Raw genomic sequence first — 24608 nt, 5'->3', positions numbered from 1 at the left:
TAATGTTTTCCTGAAGGGACTCTGGATTTTGCTTTAAGGGGTATTGGTGTTTTTGCTACAGCAGGCATTTGATTTAGTGTGGCTCCTGCTGTCATGCATGTGGTGGGAGGCACCTCAGATCTCAGGTTAGTTCTTTAAGCCCTAAGTACAAGCTGATTTCATTTGCGCTGTGCATGTATGATTCTGGGATCAGCCATAAACTTGGGCTGAGTCTCTTATACATTGTTTGGGGCTCTCCTTTGGCTCTCTTCTTGCCAGAGGTCCTCCTCTACTCTCTGGTGGTTGCCCCAGGCTTCTTTGCCTGGTTCATCCAGCCAAAGAGATGGTAAGATTTGTATTGGAGTTTTAGCTGCTCTGCACCACTGTTGCAGTGACCCTGACTGCATTCAGGGCAAAGACCCCGACATGAAGAACTCATTCCATGCGGGTCTCTTGTTGCAGTGAACACGTTTCAGTAATTAACTGTGTGAAAATTACAAACAATTCTTTTACATTTTTCTGGACATTACCAACATTTGCATTTTTTTTAAACGAGCAACAAATGTGTTTTGTAGCATTTTTATTATTCTGTAAATTTCATCTCTTCGTTGAACTTTGTAAGTTATTCTATAAGCTAATACAGGTTTTAAATGTTGTCTTCTGTGCTATTCTTTGCAAGTGTAGTATTAAAATAATTTATCTTAAAAATAAATTAATGTAAGCCACCATATTGACAAAGGAGAAAAATAATGTTTATCTCTGTAGATCCATAAAAAGTCTTTGATAAAATTTAATATTTGTTTATGATTTTCAACAATTCCTAGAAAACTAGGAATAGGAGGGAACTTCTTCAATCCAACAGAGGACTTACTATATTAATAATAATAATAATAACAATAAAATCCACAGCAAACACTATACTTACTGGTAAAATATTAAAATATATGTCCTTAGAACCAAGAACAAGATAAGGATGCACACTTTAGCCACTTCTGCTCAATATTGTGCTAGAGATTCTAGCCAGTGCAACAAGGTAAAAAAAAAAAACTAACAAGTAAAGTATGTCAGCATTGGAAAGGAGGACATAAAACTGTATTCTCAGATAACATTATTGTGTCAGTAAACAGCATAAAACATTACCCCAAACTTCTCAAATTAGTTAGTGAATTTAGCAAAGTCATTGAATAAATAAAAGGTAGATACCTAAAATAAATCATATTTCTATATGCAAATAGAAAATAAAAATTGTTACAAGATATTATTTACAATAGCATCAAAAAACAAGGAATAAATATAACCACAGATGAGGAAGATGGTTACACCATGCACTACCACATTGCTGAGAGAAATTAAAAACAGTATTGATGAAAGGAGATATTGTTTGAGGCTTAGAAAAGTCAATATTCTTTAAGTGTCAGTTCTTCCCCAAATTGATCTGTGATTTCAGTGATATCCTAATCAAAATCCTGAGAGGTATGTTAATGTAACTTGACAAGCTAATTCTATCACTTATATGGAAATATAAAATGCCAAGTAGAGGTCAGAGAGTCTTGAAAAAGAAAAAGGAGGAATTTTTTTTTATTATACTTTAAGTTCTGAGGTACATGTGCAGAACGTTTGTTATGTAGGTATATACGTGCCATGGTGGTTTGCTGTAGGACTTTTATACTGCCAGATGTCCAGACAAAATATGAAGCTCTAGGAATTAAATAATGTGGCATTAGCACAGAACAGACAAATAGCTAATTAAACAGATTAGCTCCAGAAATAGATGCACCACATATCATCATCATTCTATGACAGTGGTGCTGCTGCAGTGCATTACAGGAAGGAGAGCCTGTTCGAAATTTCATGTTGGGTCATTTTGCTGTCCATACAGAAAAGAAATAAACCTCGAATGCAGTCTCACAACATACACAGTCTAATCTAAATCTATTGTATATCTGGGTATGAAATTACAACAATAAAGCTTCTAATTCATAAGAAAACAAATAAGAGTACTTTCATGACCTTGTGGAAGCCAAAAAAAAAATCTTAAATAGAACATAGAAACCATTAATCATGAAAGATTAATTAATTGAATGACAATAAAATTAAGAATCATGGTTCGTCAAAACTTTACATTAAGAGAAAGCCACAGAGTGGGTAAAGACGTTGAGCTATGCCTGGGTAACAAAGAACTAATATCTAGACTACAAACACTACCCCCTAGAAATCAAAAAGAAAAGGACAGAAACCAACAGAAAAATGGGCCAAAGACTTCAACAGGCAACACACAAAGCCGGGATGTCCAAATGTCACTAAACCTATGAAAAGGTGCTTAACTTCTTTTGACATCCAGGAATGAAAATTAAGATTACAGTGTAATACCACACTGCACACTTACCAGAATGGCCAAACTGAAGAAGATCAACAATGATGACTGATGGCGAGGTGTGGAACAGAAGACTCTCCAACTCTGTTGAAAGGAAGCAGGGAGCAAGATATCAGTTAGGAGACAATTGCAGAAGCTAGGCAGGAAGCGAGGAAGCCTGGATCAGGCTGGGGCACAAACACGGAGAAGTGCGGATGTAAACATACGTAGCCACGATCCCTCAATTTGGTCTCCTGGCCTCTTCGGGACCCCTTTTCCTGTCTCCCTACGGTATGTTTAAACGAGGGCTTTGGCATGTGGGAAGAACCTTAAACAAACAGTTCAGGGAGCTCAGGGTGTTTTCTAATGCTAGTGCTGGCTGTGAGACAATGTTAAATATTAGGCTGCAGCAAGCATAATTGTGGTTTTGCCATTAAAAGTATGGCCAAAACCGCAATTACACTTGCACCAATCTAACCAAAACATTACCAAACAATTAATTTAAGCATAACCAAAACATTACCCTACCACTGCCAGACAACTGGAAGAGTCAAATATGGGCATAAACACCAGGGTCAGGGTTGGGCCTGAACCTTTAGAGTATACTTCCTGTTTTTTATTGTCTTTTGTTTTGGGGGTGCTTTTTGAAAAGCAGTCTCACTCTGTTGCCCAGGCTGGAGTGCAGTGTGGTGCAGTCTCGGCCCAAAGCAACCTCCGCCTCCTGGGTTCCAGCAGTTCTCCTGCCTCAGCCTCCCAAGTAGCTGAGATTACAGGCAAACGCCACCACACCTGGCTACTTTTTTTTGTATTTTTAGTAGAGATGGGGTTTCACCATGAGGGCTGGCCAGGCTGGTCTTGAATTCCTGACCTCAGGTGATCCGCCCGCCTCAGCCTCCCAAAGTCCAGGGATTACAAGCGTGAGCCACCGCACCTGGCCTTTAGGGATACTTCTTGATGCCAAGTGCTTTACCAGAATCATATATACCAGTAGATCATTTACCAAAGTTATTACATTTAACCACTTCAACAACATCATGAGTAAATGAGAATGAGACTTATTAGGAAGGGAAATTGCCAAAACCTTATTGATGGAGCAGAACAAGCAGCCAGGTCAAGCTAAAATCCCCGTCCCCTGGAGATAAATCACAGTGTCTGGCTAAGACTCAGGTCTCTGAGAGTTAAGCACAATTGCTAAATGATTACTGTCCTCAGCCAGCCCCAAGGAGTTGTCAACAATCTCTGATTGATTTACGATAGACCGTTCACTTCAATCCTGATTGATTAGAGATTAAGAGATAATTTAATCAGACATTAAAGTGTGCTTTTGACCTGCACAAAGTAAACATGGCAACATTAGCACAAAAATCACATTTCTGGAAGAAAAACATTCTCCGAAATGCAGAGCTGGTCCTGGTGGTGAGTGTGTGAACAGCCCTAAGGAAGCATTATTTGCCCAGGACAGCAGCTTCACAAATGATTTTTTAAGTTCCCTGACATAGACAACCATCATCAAAGTCCATCATCTAAGTACAAAATCAGTTCTTTTGTTAGCAAAATCAGCTGCTGAACCATTTTATGAAAGGAACTCATGAATGGAACACCAACATGAAAACACAGGGGACACCACCCCTGTTGATGTGGGGTGGGAGACTGGAGGTACTGCCTCTTGTTCAATGGTGATGCCTGAGGCTCACTCACTGAACCTGGGACCCAGAGACACACTGTTTGATATTCACTTGCCAGAGTGTTCCTTGTACTTGTCTGTTAGCATCATTTTTCAACCTCTGAGGAAATAAGAGTTTTTGAGAGCAGCAGTAAAACTCCTTGAAAACCATTGCCAATGTCTTATGGAGGAATAGAGTGAGCTGGGTGAGGGGTTAGCTTTGGAACATCCATCCATGGTAGTGGATGGTGAGCTGGAGCCAGCTCATGTGAGCTTACAGGAGCCAACTGTGTGCACCTCTTCCCAAGTCTACATTTAGTGAAATCAACCATCGTGGGAGTATTTACACCAAGAAAATTGGCAAACACTACAGATTGGAGCTGGAACTGGGTGCTTCATTCATTCATTGAAATTTGCTAAGCTGAAGACTAACACTAAAAGTGACATCCTGTAAGACTGATACCAAAAATCAAAGGTGGGGCTAGAGTCTGAGGAGAGCAGATCTAAGGAGATTTCCAAGCATGAAGGCTTCAGAAAAGCAGAAGCCAGGTACAAACAGAGCCAAAGGAAGATCTAGAAACAAGGAAAGACAAGAATCGGGAATGATGGAGCAGGTAGGTGGGATAGAACCAAAGAAATTTCAAAGATGGTAGGCAGTTGTCTTTGGCATATCTTCATAAAATGGTCACTGCAAAAATTCCATTTCAGCCAGGCTTATCTCTGACTGTGATTTCATCCTTTTGGGGGCCCTCATCGCAGGTCCCCATCTTTGACTCCATCAGGCTTGTCTTGCTGGAAAAAAATAACCATGTTCCACTGATAAATCTCAAGTCATGACAGGCTTTACTCCATGTCGCTTTCTCAGCATTTTTCAGGGCAATGGGTTATTAGCCTGGATAAAAGTTACTAAAAAAAACACAAACAGGCTGGGTACAGTGGCTCACGCCTCTAATCCCAACACTTTGGGAAGCCACGGTGGTAGGATCACTTGAGCCCAGGAGTTCAAGACCAGCCTTAGGCAATATAGCAGAACCCTGTCTCCAAATTAGCCAAGCATGGTGGTATGTGCCTGTGGTTCCAGCTGCTCAGGAAGATTAGGTGGAAAAATGACTTGAGCCTGAAAGGTGAAGGTTGCAGAGAGCCATGATCACACCAGTGCACTCCAGCCTGGGCGGCAGAGCAAGACCCTGTCTTTTCAAAGTTAAAAATATCAGGAAAAATCAATAGAGTTCTTGTCATATTATAAATTACTTTAAATTGCAATTTTCTAACAACTGAATTACTGTGGTTATGCTGTTGATTTCATATATTACGTAATTATCACTATACTAATACCATCATTAATTAGCTAATCCCACAGTTTTGAAGATTTTGTTTTTTTTAAGCCCAGAATGGGAGTAGAGAAGATATTATGTATCTTGTAAAAGCTTATGGAAAACATTTAAATTATTAAGACATCCATCCTTGACTAAGAGATCATTATATATTTGGGAGGAATTAATGGGTATGGGTATAACTTAGTGTATTTTTGAGAGAGACACACAAACAGAAGTAATACAGCACAAGACCAGTGATTGATGTCGTCAAAATGGGATATTATGCCGCCCACAGGTATTGTGAAACAGTGGAATGGCAAAGTCACAGCAGTGGAGTAGCAATAAGCTTTTGAGTCCAGATAATACAATCAAGGACATTTGAATAGAAGGGTATATTTTATATATTTACCAAGACACACACACACATATACACATGCATATGTACACATGTGGATAGCTAGGTAGGTAGGTAGGTAGATAGATAGATGTTTTATTGAGCAATCTCAGTTAAGTAGTTTATCTTAATAATGTCTTGGGTACATTCCATAACCTTCTGGTCACTTTTATTTATAAGTAATCCAATCAAGTCTAATTTTATATTCAGCTTACATCTCTTGTTTCTTGCCCCAGCCTCCTGCACTATCCACTACAGATCAGAATTGTGGTTTGAGGGTCTTGAAAATCGTCTTAGTCCATTTTCTGTTGCTATAATGGATACTAAAGACTAGGTAACTTATGAATAAAAGAAACTTATTCAGCTCACAGTTCTGGAGACTGGGAAATCCAGTAGCATGGCACTGGCATCTGGTGAGTACATAGTGGAAAGACAGAAGCAGAAGCAAGAGGCAAGAGAAAGGAGAACCAAGCCAAAGTCATCCTTTTTACCAGGAACCCATTGATAATTAATGCCTTCAATAATGGCGTTAATCCATTTATGAGGTCAGAGCCCTCATGACCTAGCCTCTCAAAGGTCCCACCTCTAATACTGTTACAATGGCAATTAAATTTCAATGTGAGTTTTGATAGGGATATTCAAACCATAGCAAAGAGGATATATATTTTTTTATTATTTAAGTTCTGGGGTACATGTGCAGATCGTGCAGGATTGTTACATGGGTATATACATGTCATGGTGGTTTGCTGCATCCATCCCCCCGTCATCTACATTAGTTATTTCTCCTAATGTTATCCCTCCCCTAGCCTCCCCAACCCCCAACAGGCCCCCGTGTGTGATGTTCTCATCCTTGTGTCCATGTGTTCTCATTGTTTAACACCCGCTTATGAGTAAGAACATGCGGTATTTGGTTTTCTGCTCCTGTGTCAGTTTGCTGAGAATGATGTTTTCCAGCCTCATCCATGTCCCTGCAAAGGACATGAACTCATCCTTTTTTATGGCTGCATAGTATTCCATGGTGTACATGTGCCACATTTTATCCAGTCTATCATCGATGGGCATTTGGGTTGGTTCCAAGTCTTTGCTATTATAAACAGTGCCACAGTGAACATCCATGTTCATGTGTCTTTGTAGTAGAATGATTTATAATCTTTTGGGTATATACTCAGTAATGAGATTGCTGGATCAAATGGTATTTCTATTTCTAGATCCTTGAGGAATTGCCACACTGCTTTCCACAATGGTTGAACTAATTTACACTCCCTCCAACAGTGTAAAAGCGTTCCTATCTCTCCACATCCTCTCCAGCATCCGTTGTCTCCAGATTTTTTAATGATCGCCATTTCTAACTGGCGCGAGATGGTATCTTAATGTGGTTTTGATTTGCATTTCTCTAATGGCCAATGATGATGAGCTTTTTTTCATATGTTTGTTGGCCTCACATATGTCTTCTTTTGAAAAGTGTCTGCTCATATCCTTCACCTACTTTTTGATAGGGTTGTTTGGTTGATTTTTTGTTTGTTTGTGTGTGGGTTTTTTTTTTTTTTTTTTTTGTAAATTTGTTTAAGTTCTTAGTAGATTCTGGATATTAGCCCATTGTCAGATGGGTAAGTTGCAAAAATTTTTTCCCATTCTGTTGGTTGCTGGTTCACTCTAATGATAGTTTCTTTTGCTGTGCAGAAGCCCTTAAGTTTAATTAGATCATATTTATCTGTTTTGGCTTTTATTGCCATTTCTTCTGGTGTTGTAGTCATGAAGTCCTTGCCTATGCCTATGTCCTGAATAGTATTGCCTAGGTTTTTCTTCTAGGGATTTTATGGTGTTAGGCCTTATGTTTAAATCTTTAATCCATCTGGAGTTAATTTTTGTGTAAGGTGTAAGGAAGGGGTCCAGTTTCAGCTTTCTGCATATGGCTAGCCAGTTTTCCCAACACCATTTATTAAGCAGGGAATCCTTTCCCCATTGCTTGTTTTTGTCAGGTTTGTCAAAGATCAGATGGTTGTAGATGTGTGGCATTACTTCCAAGGCCTCTGTTCTATTCCATTGGTCTATATCTCTGTTTTGATTTCAGTACCATGCTGTTTTGATTACTGTAGCCTGGTAGTATAATTTGAAGTCAGGTAGTATGAGGCCTCCAGCTTTGTGGGGGTTTTTTTGGATTTTTATTTGTTTGTTTTTTACTTAGGATTGTCTTGGCTATGTGGACTCTCTTTTCAGTTCCATATAAGATTAAGGTAGTTTTTTCCAGTTCTGTGAAGAAGGTCAGTGGTAGCTTGATGGGGATAGTATTGAATCTATAAATTACTTTGGGCAGTATGGCCATTTTCACAATATTGATTCTTCCTAACTGTGAGCATGGAATGTTTTTCCATCTGTTTGTGTCCTCTCTTATTTCCTTGAGCAGTGATTTGTAGTATTCCTTGAAGAGGTCCTTCACATCCCTTGTTAGTTGTATTCCTAGGTATTTTATTCTCTTTGTGGCAATTGTGAATGGGAGTTCACTCATGATTTGGCTCTCTGTTTGTCTGTTTTTGGTGTATAGGAATGCTTGTGATTTTTGCACATTGATTTTGTATCCTGAGACTTTGCTGAAGTTGCTTATCAGCTTAAGGAGATTATGGGCTGAGACAATGGGGTTTTCTAAATATACAATCATGTCCTCTGCAAATAGAGACAATTTTACTTCCTCTTTTCTTAATTGAATACCCTTTATTTCTTTCTCTTGCCTGATTGCTCTGGCCAGAACTTCCAATACTATGTTGAATAGGAGTGTTCAGAGAGGGCATCGTTGTTTTGTGCCACTTTTCAAAGGGCATGCTTCCAGTTTTGCCCATTCAGTATGATATTGGATGTGGGTTTGTCATAAATAGCTTTTATTATTTTGAGATACGTTCCATCAATATCTAGTTTATTGAGAGTTCTTAGAATAAAGGGCTGTTGAATTTTCTCAAAGTCCTTCTCTGTGTCTATGGAGATAATCATTCTTTTGTCCCTTTTTTCTACTCCAGCACCTTTGAGAGAAAACAGAGTCATAGCAAGGGACTTAGAGATTTCCCCTCAACTTTTCTCTGCAAGGATTATGGCTGCATTGTTGGGACTGGGATGAGGAAAAACAAAGTTAAAGATTTTCTTACTAACAAGCTGTATGATGGGATGAGGAGGGTATCTGGCCCCAGTTGTTGACCAACCATGGGGCACTTAATGACCTAAGTTTTCCTATGAGCACAAGAGTGCCGAATCTGAGGTCAAAGAACATCCTTTTACATCCATGTTTTTATATATAGATATCCTTTCAAATATTTGCTTCCCTTTTGGTAGTGAAAACATGCAACATACATACAATACAGCAAGATAAAATATATTTAAATATAGGTGAGAAACAGGAAACCAGGGAAATTTTTTAGTAAAAAGTAAGATGAAATAAAGTTAGTGTATAAGGTAAATGTCAAAGGTCTTGCACACCCTTCTGAATAACATTAGAAACAGACCAAGGAGAAAGGTCTGTTGATTTCAGAGGAGGGATGATATGGATAGCACTTGGCTTAGAAGACATATTTTGGTATTTTTCATACAAATACTGTGTTTGAATTGCAGCTAATTTTATTTAGGACTTTCATAATTATGTTAATAAAATGTATTTTATTTCTTATAATATGCTTGTTCAGTTTGTATCAGAAATGTCTTATCCTTAGAAATAATTTGGGTGGCTTTCTCTTTTTAAAAATTTTCTTGATTGGCTTATATAAGATAGGGATTATCTGATCCAAGAAGTTTTGGTAAAATGTACCTATAAGTTGTTCTGGTAACGTGATGTTTAATTATCAATTCAATAATTTATTATTCAGGTTTTCTATTTCCCCTTTAATTTTAAAATTTTTATTTTCTAGAAAATATTTATCTGTGTTTTCTATTTACTTTCAGAATGTTTTCATAGTAATATACCCAAAATATATGCAAAATGTGGAAGCTGTATCTCCAAAAATATAGAGAGAGAACAACTATGTTTTTATATCTCTACTATATCTCTCTTTATTAATCCGATGCCTTGGTTTATTATTTATAATCTACAAATTATAAGTTTGAAAAAAGGGCCCTGAAAGTTTGTGGCTGGTAAGCTCAGATCTCTAAGTGTTTGTATATTTGAAAATGTTTTTATTTTTATTTCACTCTCAAATGAGAGTTTTGTGGACATAGAACTCTAGGCTGACAGTAATTTTTCCCTCAGTACTTTGAAGTATAACTAGACACAAAATAACAATTTCCACAACAATGATCTACATAACATCAGCCAACCACATGCTACACACACACACACACACACACACACAAAGAGGTGCCACAGTCAAATATGGAAGCACTGCATACTATCTTGCAGATTCACAATGCACATTTATATAATTAAAGTCTTTGAGACACCTAACAGAAAAGAAATCTCTTCACCCTTTTAACCTAGCACACCTCTTCAGCGCTCTCTTTTTCTTAGAATTGTCAACATCACATAGAAACCAGTTTCAGAGATCCTACAGCACACTAATTTAAAGATTAACTGTCAACAAATAACTGCATATTTGTTCTAAGTATATCTCTGTTCTGCTGTTATTTGTCCTAATTTAGACAATGGAATTAGGTTTCCATAAGTACATAACAAATTGCCACAAATTTAGTAACTTACAAGAGCAGCCATTTATATCTCAAAATTCTGTAGGTCAGAAGTCTGGCCATAACCTGAGTTCTCTGCTCAGGATCTCAGAGGCTGAAATCAAGGTGTTGGCCAACCTATGTTCTCATCTAGGTGCTTGTCTGGTGAAAACATTGTTTCCAAGATCATTCATATGTTCCAAGATCATTCTGGTTGTTCGCAGAATTCAGATCCTTGCTAGTTGTTGCCTGGAGCAGTCCTTGACACCTGACCCTCTTCATCATCAAAGGCAATGACGGAAAATGTTTCTTACATTGAATCCTTTTCACACTTATCCCTCTGACTTCAGACAGGACCCACTCTTTTTGTTTTTAAGGGCTGATCTAATTATAATTAGGTCAGGCCCACCCAAATAATCTCCCCTTTGATTGATTAATTCAAGGTCGGTTACTTGGTAACTTAATCATGGCTCGGTGTCCAACACATTCATACGCCCCACCTGCATCCAGTCCAAGGGGATTACACAGTGTGTATACACAGGGGCCAGGAATCTTGAGGACCATCTCAGAATTCTGTCTACCACATTTACTATCCATCTCAGAATTCTCTGTACCACATTATTCAGTGCCAACCTGTGTAGGTGGCCACACCCCATACCAGATGAGGAGTTTCACTGTCTCCTTTTTAGAGAAGTCTATCACTATAATGTAATCCTTAGATTTTCTGCCAGAACAATAACTGGTGTGAGTTGGGCTTTGAGTGTGCAGTCTATCATGCAAAAAAGGAGTATATTTAAGCTAATCCACAACATTGGATTGTATTCCATTTTTGCAGTATCATTATCCAGTTACCACAGGAAGTTGCCATTCATTCATTTCCTCATTTATCAATGTGCTCAGTAGACATCATGTGTGGTTTCTGTGTACAAAGCTTTTCTGTGTTTCGGAGACATAACTGGCAATTGTAACAGAGAAGCTGAAGACAGGGAGACCAGTTAGGAAGTTATTACAAGGACAAAGAATGACAAGAGCCATACCTAGACCAGTGGCAGTGGAAATAAGAGGAAAGAATGGACTCCAGAGTGAGAAAGAAAATTTAGACTCCCTGACTGATTGGATATGAGCTCCTGAAGGTTGACCAAGGGTTGATCAGGGATGACCAAGCTATGCAGATGAGGAACATCACTGAAGATGACAGTTTACCGACAAAGCACGTGCGGAAGGCTAAGCTAGAATAATAGCTCTTTTCTTCCTTCTGTTTTCTGGGTATTCTAAAGTAGGCACAAGAAGGTCAGTTACATTGCTTATGATCACATAGCAGATTTTCTTCTTGGTTTTCAGTCTGTTCATCTATATGTATGGATATAAATATAGATATGGATACAGATATAGACAGAATACATATATGTGCAGTATATGTGTGTATATGTACAGATATGTATAATATACAAATATATAATATACAAATTTTATATATAACATACAATTATATACATATTACATATTTAAACACACAGAGACCTTGCTTCCTGTTGTACCAAACCACAAGTAAATATTGGCCTAATTTGCCATAGCAATATCTATAAATAAAATCAATTCTATTCTATTTTATGGCTGAGGATTCTCAGAGACTTATAAGGAGATGATAAAGCCTTGATCAAAATCCAGCTTATTTGCTCTTATGCAAATATTTCAAGAAGAAATATAAACTTTCCATATATTATACATATATTTATGCGGATTCCCAGCAGTTACAAGGGTTACATCTTAGCAGCGTAGTCTCTGGCACATCCTTCCTAGGATAGATTCAAACCACACACTACTGGGAGGGATAGATCTTCTCCTGTGACCAGACTCCAAGGGCACCACTTGTTAATGTAAAATGCGTTATATTGCTAGCAAGAGCGGGGAAAAATGCTCCTGATTCAATTCCTACTCTACTAATGGAGTTGTCTATCATTGTCCTTGACTTTAGGCAGCACGGTTTTTGAATGTCATTTTTAAAACTTATGACTGGTGCCACCCAAATTGAAAGTCACATACATTGCAAGGTTCTGAGGAAAAGTAGCGGTAGTTCACATGTTTCATTTGCTTCTTTCCTGCTCTTTCTCCTCCAGGGAGAACTTTTACGCAGAAAGCCCAGTCCATTTAACTTGCATTGGTAATAAATAATGGCGTTGGCTGAATGATACCAGGCAGCCTCTTGTGAATGAAACTGATGTCTTGTTTCCTCCCTCCCTGTGTCTGGCTGCAAGAGAGGAGAGGCGAAGCTAGAGGTCAGGCTAACCGATGTCTGACCCATGTCACACAATTAAGACCACCCTTTCTCCACATCACGAGGTATCTAATCTCCACTTCTAATTGCCATTCCTGCCTTACTCTCGGATATCCTCTACCCATTCAAACTTAACCCAAATCAAATTACCTATCCTTACCAGTTTTCAATCCTTAACCTATTGTGAATTTCATAAATTCGTGAGTGTGCATATATGAATCACTCTACCTCTGTTGTCTCAGATTGGAGTCATCTTTTCTCATACCTCTCCCTAAATGAAGATACTAAGTGAAAATGCTTTCTAACTCATGTTGAACATGTATCTGAAATTTCCCACGAAGTTTTCTCCTTTTGGATCATAGCATCACCCTCATATCCATATCCTTATCATCTTAGCTGCATTGAGGCAGTAAGAGGTCCCGTTATTCACTCTGCCACAGCCAGTAAAACCCTTTCTAACCATGGCACAGTCTTCCCTTTATAATATCAAAAATGAAAGCAGATCAAGTTAGGAAAAATTGCAAAATTTATTATCACACAAAAAGTACAGATTACAATCTGGGAGACTTCGCACCGAGTGGTAAGAAGCTCCACTGAGCAGTTAGTTACAACACAGTTTATAAAGGAGGAAGTATTTTGACTTTTTCCATGATTGGTTGTTATACCTTATCATTTTTCTTTTCAAGCAAAACAGAGCTGTTTAAGCCTATTTGTCTATAGCTGACTGGTTTAATTTCGGGGAATCATGTGGACAAGGATGTTAAAACTTACATTTTGTGTTTATAATTAGAGCCTTTCAGGGAATTAAGATGACAAGTTTTGGTTACATGGTTATGGGCAGTTGGCCTTGGGGTATATCTAGACTGTGGCCTCCATTTTTATTTTTATTATCACTATTATTATTATTATTTTACACTGTCCCCCAGGCTAGAGTGCAATGGGGATCTCAGCTCACTGCAACCTCAACCTCCTGGGTTCAAGTGATTCTCCTGCCTCAGCCTCCAAGTAGCTGGGATTACAGGCACATGCCACCATGCCTGGTTAATTTTTGTATTTTTAGTAGATACAGGGTTTTACCATCTTGGCCAGGCTGGTCCCAAACTCCTGACTCCACATCTTCCTCCTGCCTCAGCCTCCCAAAGTGCTGAGATTACAGGCATGAGCCACCACACCCAGCGCCGTTTTTATGTTTCCTTAACAACACCCAAGACCTACAATTCTCCAGATGATCAAGGTCCACATGAATGACTCATAGTTTCCTTAACTGCCCAATCTCTTTGACCTTCGATTCCAATCACCATGAGCCATCCATTCCCACACTTACACCCTAGCTCTTGTTAAAGTATCACAAGCTCTCCAGCCCTGCACAGTCTTCTGTCCTTCCATACCCAGGCGCCTATTTCCATCATTCTGTTCCTTCATTGCTTTGGGACACTCAGTCATTCAGCCCCTCTCTGCATTCCTAGCTATCTCCCTCCTCCCACATGTCCTCAACTTTGGGAATCCAGGCTCGGGAATTTGTGACCTCTTCCTCTCCCACATGCCATAGCTCTCACTGACATTTAACCAGTCCACACTCTGCCATCCTTTTCTTCTTGCCCGCTAGTCTCCCCCACACTCTGCACTCACCTTACCTGATCTGCCTCCCCCAGGCCTGACCCATCTATGGGTCACCCCCAGCACTGCCACAGTGAGTTCTCTGCAATGCAGATCTGAGTGTGTCATTTCCATGGTGCAGATCCTTCAGTTGTTCCCAGATGCCTTCAAGATAAGTCCAAGCTCTGTCCACGATCTGGATTCTACATATGTATTCAGTTTCATCCACAACAACATCCTTCAGTATGATCCAGATGTAGTAAGCCACCTGCAGTTCCCTGAGGGATTCATGCGCTCTGTGAACTTCAGCCCTTGCCCATGGCACCCCCCTACCTGGAATATTCCTCCCACCCACCCATTCTTCATCCCACCAATTCTTGCTCATTTTTTTTCTTTTCTTTCTTTCTTTCTTTTTTTTTTTTTTTTTTGAGATGGAGTCTCACTCTGTCACCCAGGCTGGAGTGCAGTAGCACAATCTCAGCTCACTGCAACCTCCGCTACCTGGGTTCAAGCAATTCTCCTGCCTCAGCCTCCCAAATAGCTGGGATTACAGGTGTCTGCCACCACGCTCAGCTATTTTTGTAGTTTTTAGTAGAGACAGGGTTTCACCATCTTTACCAGGCTGGTCTTGAACTCTTGATCTCGTGATCCACCTGCCCCAGCCTCCCAAAGTGCTGGGATTACAGGCATGAGTCACCGTGCCCAGCCAGTTGCTCATTTTTTAAGGCTCAGTTAAAGCATTGTGTCCTCTGGGAAATTGTGTCTACCTGTCCAACAGGCTGAGCCTTTGGGAAGCTTACTATAGCATCTTCTGCTTTGTCATTGTCTGCCTGCAATGTAAGACTCTGAGGTCCAAAGTTAGAGGCTGTGGCCCCAGCACTCCAGCACATAAGGGTGGTAGCTGTGTCCCAGCACCCAGCTCAGAGCCAGTGCCCAGCAAGTGTTTATGAATGAATGGATCACCTTTACCCTCCTTTATTTACCAACACTTTCCTAATTGCTGCCTACATTGCTCATTATGCAACTGCTACCAGTTTACATAATTGCCAATTAAATATTTCCTTTAGTTAGTTACCCTGTTTTAATTTTATTAAGTTCAATTTATGGAAGTTCTTTTTAGAGACAATCTACCTCAGATCTTTTTTGAAGCCAGGTGGAATATAATAAGTTAAACATCTTAGTTCTGTAAATGGCCTATTGAGTAACCACACAAACTAAATAATATCCTCATATATTGCAGCACCAGTCCCAATATCTCTCTGGAAGATTGAGGATGATAGGAGTAAATCAGTGGTTTTCAACAAAGGTGATTTTGTCTCCCCAAAGGACATGAAGCAATGTCTGGAGACATTTTTGACTGTCATATCTAGGGAGGTGTCACTGGCATCTAATGGGTAGAGATCCACCTCCATCCACTGCCATTAATAAGAATGCCAACAAAAAATAATCTATTAAACTCAAGTTTGAAGAGTGCTTTACAGATCACTGAACTAAATATTTAGGCCACAGAGGAAGATTTAGATTTGTTGTAAAAAATATTTCCCTAACTATAACATTATTTGATATTAAAATAGATTATTATTTGATATTATTTTAATATCAAATAGATTATTTGATATTAAAATAGATGCTTCTCTACCGGCTTGCACAGTTGAATCACCTGGGAAGCTTTAAACAGTACTAGTGCTCAGCTCTCTCAAGAGAGTCTAATATACTCAAGAATGGGACCCAGGAATGGGTACTGTTGTAGAAGCTACCAGGTGATTCTGAGAACCAAGCCTAAGACCCAGTGGCCAAAGCAAAAGTAAGAATCCCAACACCTGCGCTTAAAAAGCAAGTTTACTTTTAGCCAGAAGGGTGCTTGGCCCTGTAGGAATGCTACACGTATCATTCCTGCTCACAGTGGCCCCGGTGGTGGGCCTTGCGCAGCTGTCTTCTGCTGCTGCTGCTCAATTAAAAAGGCCTGACAATTGGGTCCTAAAGTGAAGTCAAGAAAGAGAATTCAGACTCTGATGCTCTGATGAAGACATGACTTGCAGAACTTTCCTTTCTGACCCAAGTGCCAAGAGTCTTTTGTTTAGGGCAGTTTCATGGCTTGTGAGGGGATGAGGAGCCATTTATTCATTGCTTGTCCCAAACATGTGTTATAGTTGCTCTGAAAAGCTCAGATCAAAAGGTAAAGACAAAGATGGAAAATAGCCAGACATCAGACCCCCAAAGATGCCCACGATTGGCTTTGTCATTTCCACACTGATTTTCTTTTACTGGTGAAGAAAGATGAAAGGAGATAAAATTCCCAAGCCAGTAGAGAGCTTAGGGCAACAATACATCCTTTTTTAAAAAATGTTTTGTGGCCGGGCGCAGTGGCTCATCCTATAATCCCAGCACTTTGGGAGGCCTAGGCGGGTGGATTACCTGAGATCAGGAGATCAAGACCATCCTGGCCAACATGGTGAAACCCAGTCTCTAGTAAAAACACAAAAATTAGCTTGGTGTAGGGGCACGTGCCTGTAATCCTAGCTACTCGGGAGGCTGAGTCAGGAGAATCACTTGAACCAGGGAGTCGGAGGTTGCAGTGAGCCAAGATGGTTCCACTACACTTCAACCTGGCAACAGAGTGAGACTCCATCTCAAAGAATAAAAAAACCTTTTGCAGATAGAGTTCACAAATTTCTCTTTTGACCAGGAAGTGGCCATTTCTCTGAATACAAAGACAGAGTGGGCATTGGCAGTAGGACAATCATAGCTTTTGTCTGTGTACTAAGCATTTGAAGTAGGCCTATAGGTTATTACAAACAGCTGTATAGGATTATTGGCCGTTAAAGGCCAGCTGAAATGAGTTAGTAAACTTATAGTTCAATAACCAGAGAGCCAAATGGAAAAGGCAATAGTAAAACAAGGGTCAGGTAGGGTCTGGAATGGAGAGGGAAGAAACTTTATCTAACATGGCATGGGCCTCCTTTTCCCATGCTGCAGGTGAAGATGCTGAGGTTTGGAGAGGCTGTGAATGAAGAGTCCAGAACTTGGATGTGCAGAGCTAGGAATAAAGCCAATTTTAACTCACTCCAGAGGTACTTCAGAGGCTTGAAGTAAAAGCCACGTCAGGGTAGCCAGGTGAAATCCATGATACTGGCTTGAGGCTCATGGGTGGAAGTAGCTGGTCCACAAACGGACAGACTTACATTTTCAGGACTACTCACTAGTTCTTAACAGAGCCTGACCTAGCTAGGGCTTATATGGACTCCAATAACCATGGCATGGAGACAAGGGCCCGGTTGGGAGAGAGTTTTATGTCCGAGATGACAGGATGGGTGTGTGAAGAGACGTTAAGAAGAAAGTTCTTGTGGAGGGAGGAAAGAACCCAGAAGTTACCACTACGTTTCATAATACATTTTGATAAGCTCACTTAAGTGTCCCAGGAAAGCTACTATAGGTGGAAATAGTCTCATTTTAATAAAGATGATTATGTTTTTCCTTGTGAAAATAATAGGTCATTATAGAAAGCATGGAAAATACAGCAAAAGGAAATGGAAGAAATATGTTCTTAATTAGTAAAACAACTGCTATTAAAATCTGCTGTCATTTTTCCAGTCTTTAGTTCACGTAATTCCTGTTATTGTGATCATGAATTGTGGTTTCCTGCTTTTGTCACTTAACACTGCAAAACAAGCACCTTCCCTCTTAGTAGCATTTAGTGTTACATGTAATTATATATACTTATATATAAATTATTATAGAGAAGTATAAACTATTCTATTATATGTATATATCACAGTGTACCTAACCTATTGTTGGGCACTGAGGTTAGAAGATATGATGCACTCCAGAATGGAATAACTGGACCAAAGATACAGTTGTAAGAACCTGAGACAGTCAGCAGGGCTGGATTCTCACTTAGGCCTTTTTAGAGTAGTACCTATTCCTGGGTTTGATCCTCGAACTTGACATGCCCATAATCAAGTTTTCTCAGTACTGGGAATGACTAGTTCTTAGGAGTTGTATAGGAGTTAACTAAAACTAATCTACAGTAGAAATCAGACGTACCACATGGTCACTGTGGAACTCATTAGTATTGGCTGTCAAATATTTCTGCTCTCTGCCTCCCGGGCGCCCTATAGGATTATATTCCTTGCTCCCTGAGGGTGACTGGAGCCTGTGTCTAGTTCTGAGGAGCTGTGTTTGGAATTGAACACTTACTTGCAGGAGGAACTCTCTTTGCCTCTGTCACTGTGACTGGTGATGCTCAAGAGGGTGTCTGCTCCATCAGCCCACAGTGAGAATGTGAGCAAGAAATACAAGTTAAAGCCCCTGAGACTTGGAAGTTGGCTGTCAGTGCAGCATCAGGATGGCAGCTCATCCTGACTGCCACAGAGAAGATATTCACATTATTATGCCCAACATATTTAATCTCTGTAAATAGAAATCCACCAAAGTTAAAAGATTGCTTTTAGGATTCATCAGAATAAAAGAAAATGTGTATCTATTTCAGGTGTTTCACAGCCCTTGATTAAGGGTACTGTAACATTATTAAGACTTCCTCCTCCCAGATAGTTTGGGCTGAGCAATGCTAACATTTACCTTCCCGAGTCTCCTTTTTGCACTTTTAATGTTAGCCAAGCCAACTTCTAAGGGTCACAGTCTTTCTTTAATTGTTGTTGTTTTATTTTAAAAGTCACACCATACACTATTTAACAAATGAATACTTTTTTTTAACTTTTGTGTATATTGTTTTGAGACGGAGTCGCTCTCTATTGCCCCTGCCTAGAGTACAGTAGTGCAGTCTCAGCTCACTGCAGCCGCTGCCTCCCAGGTTCAAGGGATTCTCCTGCCTCAGCCTCCCAAGTAGATGGGATTACAGGTGCTCACAGCCAGCTAACAAATGAGTACTTGAGAATCAAATGAAGTAAAATGTAAAAGACCTGCTTTCTCCCTCCCCTACCAGCCCACTTCCTGGAGTTCAGTTTGGAGTGTGCCCCTCCAGACATTTTCTCTGCAGTTCAAAGTACAAATGGGATCCTACTCTTCATATTCTTCTGCACTTTGCTTTTTCACTTCATTTGTCGGGTGTCTTTTCATGTCGGTACATGTCAATTTGCCCCTTTCTTTTTAACGATGGCAGAGTTCTCAGTTTCAAAGATTTATCAGCCTTCACTTAACCAGTTTCCTATTTGTAAACAGCTCTGGGTTTTTCCCCAGTCTTTTGCTATTGCTAGTAATGTTCCAATAAAAATCCTTGTTAAATGTATCTTTTGCACACTTGTGCAAGTTAATCCAGAAGGAAAACCCATAAAAATACAATTCTAGGTTGAAGGGAGTTGCAGTTTAAATGCCAGTAAATATTGCCAGTTTCCTTTCCAAAAGTCAAATCAATTTGCATTCCTACCAAAATAGTGTGAGAATTCTTGTCTCTTCCCCCTCTCAAGGATGCAGGGCATTACCAAACTTTTAGAAATTCCTTCCATCATAATCACAAAAAAATATATTGTATTGTTGATTTAAAGTACATTTTCTTAATTACAGGTGAGTTTGTTCTTGTTCTTTAAATATGATAATACCTTCAGTCAAGTATGGTGAGGCTTTGGCAGCATTCTTTCTCTTTAAACTGTGCTGATTTTCCTGTTTGAATCTCAAAGAATAAGCCTATTTTTAAGCCCTGAGGAAGCATCTTATCCCTGCCCCTCATTTACTGAGTAAACAGGGCTCACCACATTTCTAAGACCTTTATATAAATGTATATCATAGCTGGGGTGTTTTACAGGGGTAGCATCAAGGCAGATGGACTGGGAATTGGCCAGCCCTCCAACTTCTCAGCTAATTAATGTGACATATTCTTTCATTGCAGCAATTCAGTTTTGTGTCCTTGCCCACTGACGTGCTGGAAATTGAGGTGAAGGACAAGTTTGCCAAGAGCCGCCCCATCATCAAGCGCTTCTTGGGAAAGTTGTCAATGCCTGTTCAAAGACTCCTGGAGAGACATGCCATAGGGTAAGCCTGTGACTGAGCTCTTACTATCACTAGGATCCCACCAACAGCCTGTGCCCCAAGGTGGCCTGTAGGCCGCGGTAGTATAAAGACTCTCCCAGAGAGTCAAAATGGTGTTGTTATATTTCCTTAGCTTTTCCTACTAATTATGTTGCCTGAGCCAACCTAAGTGTTTGTTCGATTAAACAAACCCTTCCCTTTCCACTTGATTGTATAACACTGGTTACTTACCCAAGAGAGCAAAAAATCCTATTAAAAGTATTAAACAGTATTAAAAGAAGCCCTCAATGGGGCATTTTTCTGTACAGATAGAAACTAAACTTTGTTTTACTATGAAGAATATTATTTCATTCATATGCCAGTCTGGTATGTAAGATTTAATCATATGTGACATTTCCATAACAAGATGAAATACTGGGTAACTACTGTAGAGTGTCTTTCTTAGAAGACACTAGTATCTGCAGATGCTAGATAACATGGATAAGAATTTGAAAGCATGATTCTCATGGAATGACAGCAATTAAGATGCTCACAGAATTCAGTTGTATATGAGAATGTGTTTCTGTGTTTGGTCTCTTTTACATTCATGTCCACTCATGGTTCTCATTAAAGTGGACTATGACCCATAACAGCCCTATGTATAATATGTACATCTTTAGGTGACAGGGACTACATTTTAAAACACTAAATAAAGCTTTCTATCGGTAAACATATACTTACAATGTAACCCTTACAAAGATAGCAAAAGAATGAGAAAAAATAGGCAGAATTTCCAAATGTCTTAAAGTTGTTTGGATTATTAGGACTTTGGAATCACTGGTGATTATCATAAGGACACTTATTAATAATTGGAAACTGATGGCAGATATGCAGCGGGGTACACAGAGGCCTGCCATTAACACTCCAGCCAAAGGAAGCTGGGTTATGGAGCTACAGTCTCGTGTCATACACAGTATTTGCACTTGCCATTCATGGTCGTGAGGATTAAACAGACAAAAAGTGTCCATAAAAAACCTAGCACCGTCTCTGGCATGTCATAGGAACTCAAAAGAAAATGGTATTCCTTGTGATCTTTTTTATTTTATTTAGTCTTCATAATGCTTCTGTGACAGCATTATCACCATTCCTCCATGAGGAAACAAGGCTTCAAAATGATCAATAATTACGTAAGCCCAAGGCTTGTGGGTGACAGAGATGCAGGCAGTGTCAGACTCACACCTGTGTCTCTCCAAAGCCTGAGGTCTGCCCCTGCACAACAGGCTTCTTTCAGGGTTCCTGGGATTGATTCTCTAGTTTATCGTGGGCCACACTTTTCATTTCTCTCCTTCTCTGTCCTACTGGCTGCTAACACCTCTGCCTGGGGGAGGGGGGTGGGGCTGGAGAACAAAAACAGGGGTTGTGTAGGATTCTTTCTACCCCAGCACCCAGCGCACCAGCACCCAGCATGCATTAGATAGCGATTCGTACCAGTGGAACAAAACTTCTCTCCCCAGCTTGCTGCAGCCGCAGAACCCCTCTGCCCTCCCATGCTGAGTTCTCTCCTAAGCCCAGGCTGCCAGCTCTTACCTTCTTGGCACTGTCCTGCTCTCCCAGCCTCCCACTGTGGAAAGGCACATCCCCAGCTGAAAGCAAGTACCTGAGGTGGAAAGGGTGTCTCAGACCAGAAGAAGGTTAGCTATGATTTTCCCAGTGTTCTTGCCACCTGGGGAAATGGAGAGCACAGATGGAGTGTGATGAAGCTTAGACCTCTCCAAAAAGGCAGCAACAGCAAGCCATGGAGGCATTTTCCTCCCACTGTCTTTGATGGGATACCAGACCGCCCGGTGGTGACATGGCAGAACAGCTCCTCCTCCAAAGAGCCTTCTGCTTCCACAGCCCCTGGTGGCCACTTTTGCAGTGTTGCCCCTTCCAGAGGTGCCCCAACATGGGGAGCGTTGGGGCTGTGGCCATGGAAGCAGTAGCTATGCAGCCTGAGCCATGGCAGAACCCCAGAGTGCACCCATAACAAAAGCGAATCCACCTTGCAGCTTCCCTCTGCCCTCTGCACACGCGCTCCCCATAAAGCCCCCTGCATCCTTTCTGAAACGTTTGGCTCCATCTGTGTCGGCTCCCTCCCTGTCCTCAGATATTTGTGCCTTCCCGCCTGGGCACACATGCACTCTCATTTCCAATGTTCCCTCCATTCCTTGGCCCGTAACATCCCAGGCTTCAGTTGGCTCTCTGTCTCTAAGTCTAACCATCTCACCTTCGCATTGAAGTGTCACCGGCTACCTTGAACCATTATTTAATGGTCCTACCGTATGCCCCTAGCTGGACATAGCTATTTAAAGGCAGAGGCGATGTATGACATGCTTTGTATCAACTGCAGCACCTTTCATATGGCAGGGGCTCAAAAAATATTTGTTACGTGGGTGAAAAGCAAAGGAAATAAAAGCCCGGAAAGTAAATGCAAAGCATAATAAATGTAATTTATGTGCCACTGTCTGATTGTCTTTAGGCCTCCCCTGATTTCAATTAAGTTTTGGGTTCAGGGTGACTTTGGTCGTAATAGACCTACTTCATAATATTGACCCAGGCTCTTTCTAAATAGACAGAATACTGAGACTCATCCTATTTTTTTTCTGCATATAATGCTTTACTTAATTGACTTCTGAGGAACTCCAAACACCAAATCATGGCTAATCAAAGAAGAATTTTAAGTCAGGGGCTTGTTGGAATACATGTTGTTTGTCTAATAATGCCAGTGTTTTCTAGAAAGAAACATTAAAACACTATCAGCCAGTGATTTATCTTTTTGTTTTCATGTCACAAATTAATAAATGGAATAAATACAGGGTCATCTGAATAATGACTGGTTTGGGGCTGTTTGTTATTACTGGGTCCCTGGTTTGTTAACTCCTATATATCCTAAGGTAGTCACTCGTCCTATTTAGGCCAAGGTGAGGGGCAATTTACTAGGCTGAAGCTGTATTGTTAATGATAGTGTAACACCAAGTTTCAGGTTAATTGCCTCTAGAAAATTTTCCTTTTATACTTTTTGTAATTTCTTTTTATAATTAAGAAATTATAAATTTCTTATAATTTATAAGAAAGTGTTTATAATTTATTTTTATAATTAAAGTTTTCTTTTTATAAATTGCTATGAGTGGGTAGAGGGGATAGCACAGAAGTCCAGGATGGAGACTCGGGGTGTCTACATGTGGGAGCCCGCAGTTGGTGTTAGGTGGAAGTCACAAGCCAGAGAACCCAGCCCACGAGTCTTGCTCTGCTCCGTCCAGGAGCAGGTGCCATTCTGTAGCTCCCACAGACTCTCCAGTAACCATGACAGCACCCTTTCTTAGACATTACATATATACCACAAGATATGCATCTGCTGGCCCTGTCCATCATTGAGGACATATTTGGAAAATGGCAGTCTGCACAGGAAAAGCAGGCCAAGGACATCCTTGTCTTTTTTTATTCTCTCTCTGTCTCTGTTTTAGAGCACAGGTTGGCCAACTATATTTGCACAGGGCCAGGTAGTAAATATTTTAGGCTTTGCAAGGCCCACAGTCCATGTCTAAACTACTCAGCTCTGCCAGTATAGCACGAAAGTTGCCACAGACAATCCGTAAGCTAGCAAGCATGGCCGTGCTCCAATAAAAGTTTATTTGTGGACACTGAAATTTGAATTGCATATAATTTTTACATGCTACAAAATGTTACCCTTCTTTTGTTTCTTTTTCCAACCATTTAAAATGTAAAAAGCTCACAAGCACACAAAGACAGGTGGTGGGCCAGATTTAGCCCAAGGGGTGTAGTTTGCCTGCCCCTGCTTTAGAATACGGACACTCAGTTGAACTTAACCATTTTTTTTACTTTACAATGGTGTGAACGCTATATGAATTTAGCAGAAAAAGCAGAAACCATACATCAAATTTTGAATTTTGATCTTTTCCCAGGCTAGCAATACGCAGCATGATAGTTTTGTGATACTGGCAGCAGCGGCAAGCCACGGCTCCCAGTCAGCCACATGATCACAGGGTAAACAAGTGATACTGGACTCTACAGTATACTGTATTCAGTAAATTACATGAGATATCCAGTGCTTTATTATAAAATAGTTTTTGTGTTACATGATTTTGCTTACCTTTAGGCTAATGTAAGTGTTCCGAGCACTTTTAAGGTAGGCTAGGCTAAGCTATGATGTTTGGTAGGCTAAATGTATTAAATGCATTTAAATGCATATTTAATAAATGTATCAAATGCATTTTTGACTTGCCAGCATTGTCAGCTTTCGATGGGTTTATCAGGTCGTAATCCATGGGAGGTCGAGGGGCATCTGTATTCAGTAAGGACTTCCTTACAGTTTTGTATTGCCGTTGAGAACATCAGGACTTCCCTGGGCTTGTGTGCCTCACCCACTGGTGTAG

The 24608-nt window shown here is 40.2% G+C and overlaps 1 protein-coding gene across 11 annotated transcripts in view; it reads left to right on the top strand.

Annotated features, from left to right (window-relative positions):
- HECW1 (HECT, C2 and WW domain containing E3 ubiquitin protein ligase 1) overlaps positions 1-24608 on the top strand; it is a 454797-nt gene that overhangs the window by 308770 nt on the left and 121419 nt on the right. For all 11 annotated transcript variants that reach the window (XM_032244417.1, XM_032244423.1, XM_032244418.1 and 8 more), the window contains one exon: positions 20057-20199. In XM_032244417.1, coding sequence (XP_032100308.1) covers positions 20057-20199 — 143 coding nt within the window. The remainder of the gene's footprint in view (positions 1-20056; positions 20200-24608) is intronic.

The sequence above is a fragment of the Sapajus apella genome, unplaced genomic scaffold (genome assembly GCF_009761245.1).
Source record: "Sapajus apella isolate SASKATOON/1434 unplaced genomic scaffold, GSC_monkey_1.0 scaffold54, whole genome shotgun sequence".
Lineage (NCBI taxonomy): Eukaryota > Metazoa > Chordata > Mammalia > Primates > Cebidae > Sapajus > Sapajus apella.
This window is presented reverse-complemented; position numbering and strand designations above follow the sequence as displayed.